We start from the raw sequence: 16,467 nt of genomic DNA, 5'->3' as shown, positions 1-16,467 counted from the left end.
TTTAACACATCACGGTTTCCCAGAGTGATAGGCCATTGGTTCAATTTAACTGCTCTCTTAAGTTAAAAGAAAACCCGGAAGTGACGTGCCCTCGTGATGTAGAGTTTTACATTAACCCTGCGTTATCGCATGTGGGTGATTGGAAAAGATGGATCCAGTGAACTGCGTGTGTTGGGAACGATGAAGTCCAGGAAGAGTCCACCAGTGGCACAAAATGTGGCTTTATAGTGAGTTGTTGAAAAGTTTGGGCCTTCCGACTGTTTTAAGCATCTTGTATGTTTCTCCCCAGCGTTTGGCCTAGACAACACTTGGATCGGACTCAATGACCGGATCGTAGACAAGGATTTCCAGTGGACGGACAACACCATTGTGGTGAGTACAGACCAGGGCGGGGGGCATTAAAGGTTTCTTGTATTGCCTGGGCTCCAGTAATGACAAGCATTGGCACAGCCAATAGTTCTGGTGTTTGGGACCTATTGGCTTTGCTAAAGCTTTTTGCCGATATCGTATAGCATCGGCAAAAAACGGAAAACGAAAAATAGCACCATTATGCAATGTGTGCTTCATGACACTGCTAGTGCACATGTTATTCAGTAAGAGCATACATGCATGATTGCAAACGAGCATGCATCACCATACACGCGCATGCCTACTTAATTACATGGGTGCCATTTTATTTATTTACCTATTCAAGATGGCGGGTGTCCATTGCCACAGTAAATATGCAAAATACATTTTCAGTCACTCTGAATTGCATTTGTGAAAAAAGAGAAGTTCAGTAGCAAATTGGCTCCCCCAGGCCTGCCAAGAAATGTACAACGTTTGAAAATAAATACTAAAAGGGGTTGGCGAACAATGGGGAGTGGACGGGGTGAAATTAAAATAAAGGTGGTGGGGGAAGAAGTGCTGAAGGGGTGGAAATCAATGGCCATGCTTTAATCCCACCTCAAGTTTTTGGAATAGCTCACAAGAGGTAGTTTGCAACCAGACAACTAAAGCTGTTTGGTAGGCAAGACCTAAAAAGCCAGGCGTGGTACTCTTGAACAGGTTGACGAGGGCAGTTCCCAATTCTGCATGGAGAGATTGTGTTACCTTGGGTAGTGTAGTGCACTTCCCCAAACTTCAATCCTTATATGTGTACAGAGAGTGAGGGAGGGATGGAGTTTGGCTACTACAAATGCCACTGGAACTATGCATTTTTTCAGCTGCTGCCTTTTTCACATAATTTGGAATTTTCTGCATTTTCCACATAATCCATTATCTGCTGCATAATCTGTAGATTTAACAAAAAAATGTTTCTAGCTCAAACAGATCAAAAGTTACTGAGAGCACGGCGACACATGTTCCAGCACAGTGAAAAGCCCTTCTCAAAGGTTGACTGGTCATCTTTCAATTGTCTATTGCTGTATTTGGGTGTTAAACTGGCATTAATAAGGTGAAATATTTGCCCAGACAGTATTACCAGGTATAAAGAATTATAAATAAATAATCAAGTAATACTATCACAAAATGTGTCCCATTATGCAGCATTATTTGTCTATTCTTGCCACAAAATGTAGTCCGCCTTGTCGTATAATTTTGCCCTCCCCTGTTGCATAATTCCAGTGGCCCTGGCTACTTCGGATACAGTGGTGGGCCAAGTAATATTAATCAGGTACCTTTGTTTTCCATGTGGACTGGGTCCCTCAATTCCCACACACACAAGGAAGAGATCAGTTGTGTACATAGGTAGATAGGTAGATGTGGGAACCTCGCGAGGTCTGTGCAGCATCTGATTCCCACCTGTCTTTGTGTTCTAAGCAATACGAGAACTGGAGAGTGAACCAGCCGGACAACTTCTTTGCTGGTGGCGAGAACTGTGTCGTGATGGTCTCTCGGGACAGTGGGATGTGGAACGACGTCCCCTGCAACTACAACCTGCCCTACATCTGCAAAAAAGCAACAGGTGTGTCCCCTGCTTATGCGAAATGTCTAATGTTGTGTGTACGTCATTATCTGCACTCACATACATGCCAACATTTTATAAGTCAAAAGTGGGGGATTTTGGAAAACAAATTAGGGGAATATATTTTCTCTATTGAAGGAGAGGCAATTTTAGGTGGGAGACAGCTAAAATAAATCCATTTCTTGCATCAGAAGGCGGGAGTCTCCTGTCTGAATTGGTTCTGATGGCATGTATGCACTTGTGCCATCTCTGTGTGCCTTATTCATGTTTTGTGTGTGCGCACATGCCATTCTTGTGTGTGCGTGTTCCAGTGTGTAAGTGCACATGTATGCTTGTGTGCATTTCTATGTGTCTGTGTCTGCATTTGCATGTTTGTGTCTGGGTCGAAGTGTATGGCTGTGAGCATTTGTCTGTTTCTGTGTGTGTGTTCACTTGTGTGCACATGTATGTGTGTGCCTCTGGGTAGGCATATTTTCACCTACGTCTGTGACTGCGTGTCTGCACACATACATGTGCGTGTATTCTTGCATGTAAGTACCTACGCCTGTTCATGTGTTCCTCTTCTTGCTCTCTGCTTTACCCTTTCCTGGGGGCGTAACACAGACCACTCCTGCCCCTTCGGGGCAGGGATCTCCAATACTCCAGGGGGTCTTCATGAATATCTGTTAGATATGTAAACTTGGGGGGCACCTCATCACATTCTGTGGGGGGCCCCCTGATTTAACATTACGCCACTGCTTTTCCCTACTCCACCAATGACTGTCCTCTAGCCACCCCTTCTATTCTCTGTTTCTTCCTCTCGCTCTGACTCAATTCTACCCCCCTGTCCGTTCCTCGTAGCCAGTGTTTAATGGGCCCTGGTGCAAGGAAGGACATTGCTTCAACCCCGGGTGCTGTTTCAACTGTGAAATACATCATTAATCACTGGGTTCCGGTGCCACTGCACCTGCTGCACCGATGGAAGCTACCCTGCTCCCTTCCCTCCATTCTCTCCATACCTAGTCCCCCCTTTCCTCTCGCAGCAGCTTCTCCCCTCCTCTCACGTCTCCTCTTTTCACCCTTCTCATTTGTCTCTCACCCCTCCCTCCCCAGCCACTCTCGTCCCCTCAAACTTTAATTTCTCTCACCAGGCTCCAATTAAAAATTATGAAGTGCTTGTCCCCACGCCTGAGAGTTAGATTAGCTCCCTGCTGTTTTATTAATGCCATCTTAGTGCACTCTGAACCCCCAGCGGGTTTGGCAGGCTCCAGCGAGCGCCACCGTATGTGCCCATCAGTAACACACCGTGTCTGATGGAGAGCTTCTTGTGGGGGGCACCGGTGCCCTGTGCCCCATGCTGGACCCATGCAGTGCACCGCAGGCCTGCGTGACAGGTGTCACTGCCATAAACTCAGGTTTGTGACGTTGAGAGATTTTTTTTAGATCATCTAAGATGGAGTTTTACAGAATGATACAAAGATTGCATTTCTCCCAATATTGCAACAACGCATACAACAACAAAACAGGAAACAAAATGTATACTGCGTAAAAAAAAAAAATCTGTGCACAGTGGGCATTGTGCACTGAAAAATCTCTGCCAAGGGTAAACTTGAAGAGAGAAGGTCTGCATGTATTTTTTCATATTGTCAGGGTTTGATTAGGATGAAAGATATCGCACATTGTGATAAAAATATCTGAGAGAAGAATTTAAATCCAAAAGCGTTGTAAATTAAAAATATTGCGAACTCCACAAAACATTTCTAGTGTAAAATATTTTTACGTTTCTAAAACTGACCCACCTCTCCGCACAGAAACACTAGGTGCTCTTATAACCTTATTCAAGCTACTTACATTATTAACCATGGAAATTAGAACATTCTGTGCTGAATTCGCCATTTCAGGTCATCCTACTAACTAATTTTGAAAATTAATGCAAAACCCAAGCCCAACGCCCACCCTCTGATTTCTGAGCTCTTTTGCTTTGGGGTTCTCAATTTGGCAATGTGAGGTATGAATTGCACCCCATAGCTGTGCTATTCTTTGCATTCTGCTGCCTGCAAGATAGTTTTTTTCCCTTAAAAATTCTGAACTCTGAGGCACTAAGCGCACCAGACATTTATGATACCGAGACTTTTGGTAGGTTTGCAATGCAGAATTATTTTGTTTTATGAACTTACCTGTGAAATATTCAGAGTTACTAAACTGATTGCCTCAGGAAATACCCCATTAATAGACCATATTCAGACAAACTACACAACCTTTGATGAGGATAATGTGTGTCCATGGAGACACCCAAGTCAATGGAACGTGGTAATGTATGTGAAATTACAGTATCCATTGATATATAAATATCACAAATCGAGCTGTGAAGCAACAGAGGGGATTTAAACAAATACATTTTACTCCTATTTTAGGCACAGGGAGATTAAGTAATTTGTCCAAAATCACATGATGATGAGTCTAGTACCGATGCTGGGATTTGAACCGGGCTCCTCAGGTTCCAAAGGTGACTACTGAAGTAGGTAGGCCACATCTCTGCTTAAAAATACTCATATAGGGCAGAAACACTCATTTGCACCCAAACCGGAAACCATGGTTAACTTAGAAAGTAGGCTAAAGTGCCTATCACATCTTAGACCTAGTGTAGGGCATCTTGCCATCCCTGAGAAGCAGAGGTGGGTTCAGGCGAATCAATATTGAAGGAAAGGGAGACCATTAAGTCCATCCATCTCCAGCAGATCTCCACACCCAGAGCCGAACATGGCGGTTGAGGGGACAAACACCCCTCCACCCCGAGACCACGTACTCTAGAGAATCCTACTCTTATCCATGGTGTTCTCTACCATCCAAGCTCTAACTCAGAGTGCCAGAGACCGGTGGACCAAGACGAGGAAAAAGTTGGACTAAAATCCGAGGGTGCAAAGTGATATTCGCTTCTTGCCTCTGGTTTTGACAAAGGTGTTACACGTGTTCTGGGGCCACGTGTCAACAGTGAGCTCTCCCGCCGTCAACACCTGAGGAACAGTCTAGGAACCAGCTAACTCCTCACCTGGAAGAAGCTGGTCTGTGCTCGGGGGAAATTCAGGGGGGTAACTGAATGGACTCAGAGTGTGAAGTGCAACTCAAAGCCCACCTTTTCTTTACAAGGAGAAGATAACCAATTAAGATTAACAATAAAAGGGGAAGAATATATAACAGTGAGAGGCAAAAGACCAACTTTTCTTAAACGCTCAGGATCTCAAAGGGCATGAAGAGTTGAGGAACAGCCTGGGTGAAGCCCTGGCATCCTAATGCTCCCTAGATACTTGACCACACAAGGAAGTGGGCCGACTCGATGGCATCACTTTCTTCGCACCTGCACACTCCCTCGGCACACAGTACTCTCCTGTCCTGATTCCTCCATTGTGACCAGAACCCTCCTCCTTGCAGTCATGGCCTTTGAGAAATATGCTCTGAAGCCCTCCTGTTTCTTTTCCAGTCCACCACAGCGGGTCACTTGTCTCTCAGCATGTCTTGTATCCATCGCAATGCAAGTTGAGGTTCACATGTTTGCACCTAGTGTCGTAATTGCTTCCATTTCTCCCCCTTCTTCTGCAGTCCTGTGTGGGCCCCCGCCAGAGGTGCAGAACGCCTTCCCCATGGGCAAGAAGAAGCCACAGTACAGCATCCACTCTACTGTCCGATACCAGTGCGAGTCCGGTTACAACCAGAGACACGTTCCGACCATCAAGTGTCACCGAGACGGCAGATGGGACCGGCCGAGAATAGTCTGTGTAAAGCGTGAGTAGCAGGTAGAGGGAAATTAGTGTAGTGGATAAGAGCTGTCTCTCCCCGGATAAGAACCTTCTATGTATTGTACAGACACAACTCCACCAGGTATTGGTGTACACCAGTCATCATGTGCATGTAGATTTTGAGGTATTTGTGGTATAATTTTGTGTGCATTACCAAAAGTCCATTGAATTGAAGAGAAATTGTTGAAATTTTTGTCATCAGACAGTACAGTGGAATTGTCACTTCATTTCAGACATGAGGGACATTGACTGGTCATGACTATGCCTTCTGTGATCAAGGTTAGGGGCGCGGCCATCTTGGAAGTGGTGACACCCTGGTGAGTTAGAATAAGAACCTGGGGAAATCTCACCACAGTTTCACGCTACCTGGTGAGGGGTAGCTTGTAATAAAATTGTTTTCCAAAACATATTTTGCAAATATTACTTTTCAAAACATCTTTTACTATAACATTGTTTTCCCATAACGTCTTAGACCAAAATAATAATTTCATTCAGTGGCACAACAATAAATGCAGTTTAAAAATGGTTATTTATAATTTGGCTATAGTTTCAAAAGGTAGATGTCACTGAAGGACGTGTTAAGGTTTTGGATCGGTAAATGGATATTTAATATAAACAGATCAATTAAAAGGGGTAAGAATACATATATATATATATATGCTAAAATTCCTTCCACCACCTTCTCAGTCTCCCGAAAGCCTCGGCGAAGGATCACAGCACCACAACCGGCAATTGAATCAAAGTGCTTTATTCCTCACAAGGTGTCATAGACGGTAAGGACGGTCTACGCGTTTCGGCTCCCAGCCTTCCACTGGACCATAGAGTCCTGGAGCCTAGAATGTCATTTTTAAAGTGCTAGTGCAAATACCAATTAAAAGACAGCGAAAATCTAGGTCTGCCCTTAACATATATGAAAACATACACTCACTTATATATATAAGTGAGTGTATGTTTTCATATATGTTAAGGGAAGGCCTAGATTTTCGGACAGATGTTTTGGCCAAAATACAATTCTACACAAATAAACAATGTTATTGTAAACAATGTTTTTGAAAAGTAGTTTTGGGAAAAGATGTTTGGAAAACGATGTTATGACTGTTTTTGAACGTCCATAGTTTTTTATATTAAGAAGTATCTGAACGGTTTGGTAGATTTAGGGCTGATTGGCCATTTTGATTATTGGAAGAAGATATTTCCCGAGGTCATGATTGCCCGGTGTGGGTATCGCTCCTCAGTACTCGCCTTAGATTGGTAAGCCCTATAAAAGTCCTTTTGTGCTGTTAACACACTGGCTTTCCCATTGGTATGAATGTATGGATTGCCCCCTCTACACTTGGGAAATGGAAACTATAGTGGAAAAAATAAGAATTGGTTGTGGCAGCTGGCTTCTGATTGGCTGCCCGGGATAAGACATGCAGTGTTTTCAGTTCCCATTTCTAGGCATCATGGGCATTGGTCTACAGCTGTGGGTCAGAATGCCTTTGTTAGCCAGAAGGTAATTAGGTAACATGTTGTACATCACAAGGTCATCAGGTCACAGTTTTAGGTTCAAGGTCATTGGTCCAAACTGTGTGGGTCAGCAGGACAGCCTTTGGTGTCCATCCATTTGATCACACTCCCATTGTTTTACTTGTTGTAGGTCACACAGTCATCGGTTTGTAGTTTGCAAGGTGATTAGATCACAGGTTGTGGGTCATTGGTTATAGGTTGTAGGTCACAAAGAGGTTGGTGTCAAGGTATCGCCGTTCCACACTGAGTTTGTCACAGGGCCATCAGTTCATTGGTTTCATGTTACCTGGTGTATAGATACCAGCTTTTAGATCTAATGGACATACGTTCTGCGAGTCACAAGTTCTTTGGTGTCGGATTTGTATGGGAAAGGTCATCACCACATCAGTTTTCAGGTCACAGTCGTTGTTTTCCACCTTTCCCTCGTGTGATCCATGGCTTGCCTTATATACGTGATGCTCACTGCTCCTGAGCTTTAGGTCACAGTTTCAGAATGTCACAGTTTTTAGGTGACAAGATCAGTTGTCGAAAGTTTTTGGTCACAGAAGATGTGTTTCTAAGTTTATAGTTCACATTGTTTCCCAGTTTCTGGCCATGAACTCACTGTGTACCAGGGGAACCTGACAGCCTTTTTCTGTTTGTGTCAGGGTCTGCAATTCCTAGTTTGTAGGTCAGGGGTCATCATGTCCAAGTTTGTAGGACACAGTGTCAACAGTTTGACTCGGAAGGCTCAAACCTGTCATTTCAGTGTTCTGTTGCCCATTCTATTTCTTGCTTGTTTGTGTCACAGTACCAGCACACTTCCTTCACAGTGTTTTGTACCGCTCTTGAGTCTGTGTTTTGTTTCACCCTCATTCAGCCGAAAGAAGATCCCACCGGACGCGACGGAACCATCACCACCGCCGTCACCACCATCACCAGAAGCACACGCGCCACCGTCGGCATAACCACAAGCACAGCAAGCACCAGTCCCGCAAAGAGAGGAGGAAACACCGTCATCAGCACGCGACCGTCCCAGTGGTTGAAGCGCAAGCCTAAGAACGCCTGGGTGGGAGGAGCACAATGGCGTTGCTACCCGTGGGCCTCTCAAGGAAGGAAGGCGAGGAGTGAGAGGTGAACGTCTGAGGGCGGAGCTGGATACGGCCCCTTTTCTTGTGGATGCCTTCCATTCTGTGTCTGGCTTGGTCATGAGATTTAAGAAGACTCCACATGCCTCCTGCACCGACGGAGGCTGCGTCAAATGTTCACGTCCGCAGCGGTAACATTCTGTGTGTTCTGACAATTGTTTTTCAGTCGCCATTTGGAAAAATCCCCGAAATAGTCCCCCTCCTCTACGTCTCTTCTCCTACCTCCTCTCACAACTCACAGGCGCACTCTTGCCCTGTCTCTCTCTGCCCCACTTTTCTGACCAAAGTGGCCATGTTGACCAAACCAACATTAAGGACATCTTCTTCCCTCCCACCATAATACCGAGCCTGAGTATTTCCCACCGTACGCCACTTGGGGTAATTTCTGGGTCGTGCAAGGCACTGTGGACAATTTCACGTGTGAAGTGAGGGTGACCGCAAAGGAGTCAGAACTAGGGAGCATCCGCACCGAGACCACCTTTCGATTCCTGCCTGGCCCTGAGCTGTCATGCTGCCTTTTTTGCCTGACCTCGGTCGCGCGCCTCACCGCAAGAGAAGGTGCAGAAAAAACTCTCTGTAGGATGCATGTTACATTGTTACTTTCTGTAAACATGTTGGTGCTCTTGGACTGCAAGTTATTTTTGTTTATCATATTGTTTGATAATTTCCTTAGATTTATAATACATGATGTTGGACATAACAATGGCAATGGGACATCGCATCGGTATGTGCCCCGAGGGGTGCAACAGCTGCTGCGTCCCTCTGGAATCAATGGCAGGTCAGGGATGATACTGACGGACTCTTACAACACCGCTACTGCCGCAGGGTTTGTTAGGATCTAGGCTGTACGGTCCTTCCATAAGATCCAATCACAGAGTGTTGTCCTCTTTTGTTTACCATTGTTGAAGGCCTCGCTGCCTTGGATTCATCATTAAAGCAGTGACCCCAAAACCACAATCCCTTCCCACCAAGCCATTCAGTGCCACGCCGATGCAGTGGAAAGCTCTGACGTTTGCTTCATTCGCAGTGGCCCAGAAAGGCTTGGTTGGCCAAGAGTGGTTGAGCCGCACGTTGACACCCATAGCCAACATCATTCCATTGTAGGTGAAGAAGAGACTTCCTTTCCCCAAGAAGAAACACTCCTGTAGGGCCTTGACCACCAATTGGGACAAGAGCTTGGGAAATCCAATGTGGGTTGCTGTTTTATCAAGTCTACACTTTCTGGCTGTCAACTCGTCTTTCTTATTCTCCTTGCTTACTTGTGACCAGCCACAGGCTTCCCGGTGGCACGTGCCATCCACCCCCCTGGTTTGTTAATGGAGATCCTGCAGCCCAGACCATTTCTCGGTAGCCAAGAAGTGGGCGAGCAGCAGGGTTAAGTGCAGGTGGGTAGATTGGGTCCTCTTGAAAAACTAGGAAGTTCTATTATTTACAGCCTTTGTTATATTCTGCAGTGACTCCTTCTGGCCAGTAAGCAGACTGCACATTCAGTGCATACTCTAGCCACCATGAATTGTGTTCCATCCTGGAGAGTTGGGTAAAAATCCAATATCCTGTGTGTTGGGAAATGTTTATGGAGAGGCGTGAAGATGCCACACTGTTAAGGTTGCAAGATTGATCCATGTCACCAAGGGCACAGGGCTCCACTGTTCAGTTCAACAACACAATGCATTGTGGGAACTGTAGTGCTGGTTCACTGATTATTGCAGTTAAACTTACACACCTGAAATCAAAAACATGAAAAAGAAAAGCAGAAGTTCGGATCCTTGTCTGTTTGGGACATGGAATTACCTTACACACACACACACACACTGCATGACCTGTTTCTGCAGTCTAGCTGGAGGGGAGAGTAAAAAGAAGGAACATGTGCCCCTGCGGTCCTTCTAGTTCCAACTCCTACGGAAGCGAAGACAAGATGCCACAGTTCAGAATAGTATCCCGCGACTACGGGTATCTACTGGAAGTGTTGACGTTACTGAGAACCTTCCAGTCTGAACAAACCAAAACACCGGGTGCTAATCTAAAACCTGACTATGCGACTCAAGTCACCAGGATTCCTGGTGTTTCCTTTCAGAATTCATTGTGATATGGGGGAAACAACTTTGCAGAAACACTGTATGTGGCACACTCAGTTATATTGTGTATACACAGAAATAGTATTGCTGAGGGACATCTCCTGAGCTGCTCTAGCCAGATGGCAGAAGGTACCTTCTGGCACAACATGAACATCTCTCCCATTCCAAGGTGTTTTTCCAACCAGGACAAAGCTTAACATTGCAAAATGTGGTTGAGGAGGTCACGCTACCTATGCAAGGGACCCTAGAGAGTTTGTGTGGAGCGTAGACATGTTGTATCGCTGAAGAAAAGATCCTGTGAACTTCCATAGAACCCCAGGGAGAGAGTCCTGGGATGCAGTGTTCTACAGAAGTTGGGCGGGTACTCTATAAACTATCGGACTCTAGAACTGTGAGCATTGCTGAATGTCATGATACCTCTAGGGGCAGAGCCTCATCGCATTGAGAACGCATGCAACTTAAGAGTTGAAGGAACAGGTACAGGTGATGCAGGTATAGCAATGTGGCTTAGCACTATCTTTGTTGGTGAAACTCTAAATATGTCCTGGAGCGGCAGCGGAACGGGACAGAATAGATAGGATGCCCCTTAATTTTCTTTTTAAGCAGATCTCAAAAGCAGATGAAGTCTGGAAATGGAAGCTGATCTTCTTGGCCACTTAATAGAGCAACTTCTACCACTGAATTCTTCTATGCGCTTCTTGGGGGCTTGTCCAACAGGTGCTGGGATAGAGCAGGAGAACCCTAGGACAACCGCACAACCAAAGTGCCCAAGTGTGCCCACCACGACTTGGACAAACAGGCCTTCGACAAGTCCAAGCAATTCGAGAAGGCACCTGGTGTACCCCAGGAGGGCGGATTCGAGCGGTCCGTTGTGCTCCATAGACAGGCTGTGACCTCAGAATGACTAATATCTTAGTGGTATTTATTTAGCAGCGTTAAAAGGTGCACCCTTTTTTTTAGAGCTTTGGGTGGCCTGGAATAGTCTGAATTGTTCGGCTTGTAGGAGTGCGATGGTTAATAGCTCTGCTGATCTGGTCATTGGCAGAGCTAACCGGTGCAATGGGTGGTTCAGGCTGTAGTGGCCGCCTGACGAGGGCCATGGCACGTATTTTTCTACAAATTAAGCACTGGCAAAAGTCTAGCTTTCTTCTTCAGGATCCCAGAACTGGATCAGAACCAGCTCCAGAACATCAGATTTAGAACTAAGAGAGGATCTCCGGAGAAAGGGAAAAGGGCACCAGGAGAAGGCAGGGCTATGGCAGGCCGGCACTCACACCTAGCGTTCAGCATTACTATAGGGAGGCGAGCGGTATTAGAACCTAAAAACTGGATACCAGGTGATTATCACACTATAAAAACACTGATAACATAACATAGCAGGACCTCAGGACTGGAACACTTCAGAGCAGAAACCAACCCGGAGTCAGAGGGTGAGTCTGGGGTCCTCATGCGAAATCACTGCCCCCACCCGAGTGGAACACGGACCTGCACCGGGGTGGGCTCTTCCTGTTCAGCACAGAGGGGTGGGGAGAGTGCACTCAAATGGAGCAGGAGAACTCTAGACCCCTAACACTAGAAGGCTAGCGTCAGTACGCCACGTCCATTCCCTACACCGATGGCGGAAGGTGGGTGGCTTGTCTTTCTGGGGCGCTCATTGGCAGTTCTATGCTTTAAATGCATCCCTGGTCCATAGTGGTAGGAGCCTAGAACGCACGTTACCAACATCTGGATGGCTGCCAACAGCCCATGAAGGAGATTTGTTGTTTTTATTTGTTTATTTATGTATTTCTCCATTTTATTTATATATTTATTTATTTATAGTTTTTGTAAAGTGCCCACAGAGTTTCTCTGACACTTCAGAGCGCTGTGGTGCAGGGGTAACTTGAAGGGAGTGCAAGAACAGCTACCCTTGGGCAGAGGTCATTAAGTAGGCACTGCACCTGTGCATTCCAGCTTTAAATACAGCCCTCGCCTATAGTGGTTGGAGCCTAGAACCCAAATTACCAAAATGTGGATGGTGGGTGACGATCCATGAAGGAAATGTATGTATTTTTTATTTATGTATTTATTTATGTGCTTCTTTGTTTATTTCATTATCATTGTAGTTGGGTGCCCACACGGTGACACTTCAGAGCACTAGGGTGATATGAAGGGAGTGCAATAACAGCTAATCATGGACAGAGGCTGCCAAGTAGACTAGGCTTTGGCATTCCGGAAAATACACATTTTCATGCCTTTCTTGACATTCAGAGTAGGCCGTAGGGGTGAAAGGTCACTTCCACAGAGAGGAGTCTTGAGTCCTGTTAGGTGCCTGGGTTTAGGATGTTCTGGGCAGGCAGCTGTGGGTGCCCACAAGACCTACAAACACACAGATCTCTCCCCCCTGCCCCTATTCCTGCAATTTTAGGCCTGGCCTGATACTGCATCTCTCTGCTGACCTATTGTTACAACTATTTTAAAACAAATATACAGTGGGTTTTGGCTCCACTCAAAAGGGTGTTCCTTCAATCCCTCTCACCTCACGCTGTTGACTGTTTGCAGTATCACTCCGCCTTCTCGAAAGTGCTTACACTGCAATGCACAAGGTGTTATTTTAAATCTCAAAAGTACATTGAATCGATACATGTTAAATAATTTATTTCACAGACACATTATATAAAGGAAGACATTTTTTTGTTTTGTTTTGTGTTGTCACTACAGCAGGTTCTATTAATGTTTGAGTCTTGGCTCAGAATGCAAGCCAGGCTGATTGGCTTTGCTTGTGCTTATTGAGTAAGATAGTAGCAAACGCTGCGCAGTGCTTCCCCCAGTTCATGAATTCCCCACACAGTTATTATTCATTTTATATTTTTCTTATACTGTTTGTTAAGCAAAGAAGGTACCTTTAATTATGGAATATATTTCCTTTGCTGGTAGTTTCCTCTGTCCATTGTCCCATGAGCGTCTTAATTACAGTTTTGGGGATACTGCTTTAGTGTAACATTATCCTGCCACACTTCCTGCAAGAGGCCGGATCTGTGACCTCAGCCTGACCTCTGGTATTGGGTAACCCTGGCTATATCTAAAGAGGCAAAAGTGTCTGGAGTGCAACTCTACTCAATCAGTGGAATGTCACTGCCTCCTGGACATCCCAGAGCTTTTCCCAAACTCTCCCCAATGAATTCCATGGAAGGCCAAGATCACCCTGGGTTTCCAGGGAAACGCGGGAGGTTGTGTGGGCAGTTGATGGGGAAGCAGCTGCCTTGATAATCCAGCCTGGCAGAGGGTTGTGTGCCAGACGTTCAATGTTGGTCTCCTCCGGGTGCCACCCAAGGGGTGTTACAAAAGCACCCTTCCCAGACACCCCATTGGCTCCACTTGAAGTAGCGTGAGGATTAAAGAGGCACCGACACAGAAATTGCCGCTCGCCCATCCCACTGAGTCAATTTTCAAGAGCTGTGCGGGCATGCCCTCTTCTTTTGTAAGGTGTCTTCTCACTACTGCCTACATTTCTGCTGGTTTACTAAATAGTTGTGAGATTTCAACCCTGAATCCAAAGAGCTAAAATGCAGAACTTTGTCCCACCTCTAAAATTGTGCGGCACATTCGTAAATTTACATCTGACATAATTTATGGCCTGAATAATGTTTCTAGGCATTTACGAGAAGTGATCTCCTTCAAGGCACGCAGAACCAAACAGGAAGTGGTAGTGAAATCACAGGAAGTGCTCCACAAAATATCACATACATGGCACAAAGTGCCCGCCAGAGATTAATACTCAGAACACAGGACTTGAGCTATAAGAATATGTGTAGCAAAACGGGAAGTAATAAGGTGAACACAGGATATGACCTACAAGAGGTCACACATGGGCAAGTGGAGAAAAACAGGAAGTACAGAATGTGCTTCCACACTGATCCCAGACGCTGCATGAAAAGCAAAGCAGGAAGTAGTACTTAGAGCACAGGGTATAATCTACAAGGGATTTTGCAGATGGCATGCACTGCAAACCAGGAAGTAATACTTTGAGCACAGAATGTGACCTTTAGGTGATCCCATTCATGGCATGCAGAGCAAAACAGGAAGTAGTAGTAGAGCCTAGAATATGACCTGTAAGTGATCGAACAGATGGCAGGCAGAGGGAAACCGGAAGTAATATCTTGAGCACTAGGTATAAATTACTAGTGAGTTGTCTGCTACTCACAAGAAAACAAATTGTCATTGAGAGCTCATGATATAACATATAAGTGGTGTCCAGTAAAAACAGAAAGTCAATCTGTGATAGTGCCTCTCTCTGAGGATGTTCAGACAGAAGCAGGGCCATGCACCTAGAAAAATTGTGCATAATAACATCCTATATTTAGAAATATTTTGAACAGTGTGTGGTAAAAAATTAACCATAAATGATGCATTTGTTTGGGATGGAAGATTAATATTTCCTTTTACGAATATGTGATAATGAACAGCATCTGATTGAAATATTGTCTAGGCCATACTTTGATTTTCCTGGGGTGGGGGTTTAAGTACATTTGTTACAAGGCGTGTACACCAGACTCGATTTCACATTTTGTTTTATTCCCTTGATCTGGTAACTAAGGGCCCTCTCTGGGAAGCCCTGTTAGGTCTTTTCAATAAATCAAACCTTTATTTCTCTCCCTGTTTATTCCAGGTATTGAGGTGGGGGGAGGAGAGAAAAGAGGGTCAGTAGAGGGGATTTCTGCTACTAAGTTAGATTATTTTTCAATTTTCCAGAGGGAAAGAGTGGGTGGCGGGTGGGTTGGGGCGGGGTTTGTTCTGTTGTTGTTTTTTTGTGTGAACGTGCATTTCCAAGCTGATATTTCTGCCGTTTTCAATAATTTGCAGTGTTCTGTAAAACTGTTGTGTGGACAAAGAACCACTCTGCGTTCCTGTACTGCTGGGCATTTTAATAAACTTTTTTAATAGGTGGCTTGTCTGTTTCATTGCATCCTGGGGGTTTCCTTTCTAAATGAATTATGCATGAACATCCTTACTTGCCCTCATCCCTTTCTGCCTCCCTTCTCCTTCTGCCTCAAATAACAAAATTCAAGCATGATTAAAAATCTCCTTGTGAACAAAAAAATCACTCTTTGCTCCTAACACCACCTATGGTCAGATCCTGGCACTGCACCCAATGGTGCCAGATAAATTTTCAGAGCAGGGTTCGTTGGCATCAGTCTTACATCACTGAAGTCAGAGGGACTGTGTAAAAACTCAAGCCTCACACAAAGAACATGTGTAGCAAATGAGCCACACCCATTCAACAGGTGAGTGGTATGAGTTGTAATATGTACCTTATACTGCAATTTGGGGCATGCTGTTGAATATATATTACTAACGCTTTGTGTGGTAGTTCACTGTGATTTAATGTCGGCATTTACCATTAAAATGACAACATAATTCACACCGATATGCAGTTTTACTGATAGAACAATATTGGGCACTAACAAAAATGTGTGCAAATCAGGTTTCAGCAAATATTAATTATTTGCACATCACCAAGTGTCTTAATGGGTTCTGATTCAATTAAGATATTTGTTTCCGTTATCCTTCAAAATTACAAAAAATGTGCTTCCTTTGTGAGCTCCAAACTGCTCTATTTTGAAATATTTGTACAGTTCATTCATTTACAGGTAGTTAAATCTTACCGTGTTGAAAACAAACTGACATCCTACTGCCTTTCCTTTCACACTCCCTGTGCCCCAGCAAGATGGTCAGATTGTTTACTTTACAAAATCATCTAACTTTGCAGTTAGAGAAAGAACAGTAAACACCAATCAACATGTCAAAAGAAGAATCAGCAATTTGTCAGAAGACATACTCTTTGACCACAAAGCAAATATGACTAGATACAAACACATGTAAAGGCATCTTTACTGCTCATTCACCTTCCTAACTCTAGCAGGTTTCCTTTTTGGGGGGTTGGGGGAGGTTGGGTTCAGCTTCCCCCACACCCCTACTTCTTGCACCTAAGTCTACAACCCATTTCTCCTCTTTACGACCAGCAAATACCAACAGGTTCCTCAGAATTACCAACATGC

At 44.8% G+C, this 16,467-nt stretch overlaps 1 protein-coding gene across 3 annotated transcripts in view; it reads left to right on the top strand.

The window, feature by feature from the left end:
* NCAN (neurocan) overlaps positions 1–15,353 on the top strand; it is a 359,920-nt gene extending 344,567 nt beyond the window's left edge. For 2 of the 3 annotated variants that reach the window (XM_085638464.1, XM_085638463.1), the window contains exons 14-17: positions 290–372; positions 1,801–1,945; positions 5,522–5,704; positions 8,087–15,353. In XM_085638464.1, the coding sequence (XP_085494590.1) occupies positions 290–372; positions 1,801–1,945; positions 5,522–5,704; positions 8,087–8,265 (590 nt within the window). In that variant the 3' untranslated portion in view covers positions 8,266–15,353. Of the gene's footprint in view, positions 1–289; positions 373–1,800; positions 1,946–5,521; positions 5,716–8,086 lie in introns of all 3 variants that reach the window. The other variant, XM_085638465.1, reaches the window with a different exon arrangement.
* Positions 15,354–16,467: the final 1,114 nt, after the last annotated feature.

Source organism: Triturus cristatus, chromosome 12 (assembly GCF_964204655.1).
Source record: "Triturus cristatus chromosome 12, aTriCri1.1, whole genome shotgun sequence".
Taxonomy (NCBI): Eukaryota; Metazoa; Chordata; class Amphibia; order Caudata; family Salamandridae; genus Triturus; species Triturus cristatus.
This window is presented reverse-complemented; position numbering and strand designations above follow the sequence as displayed.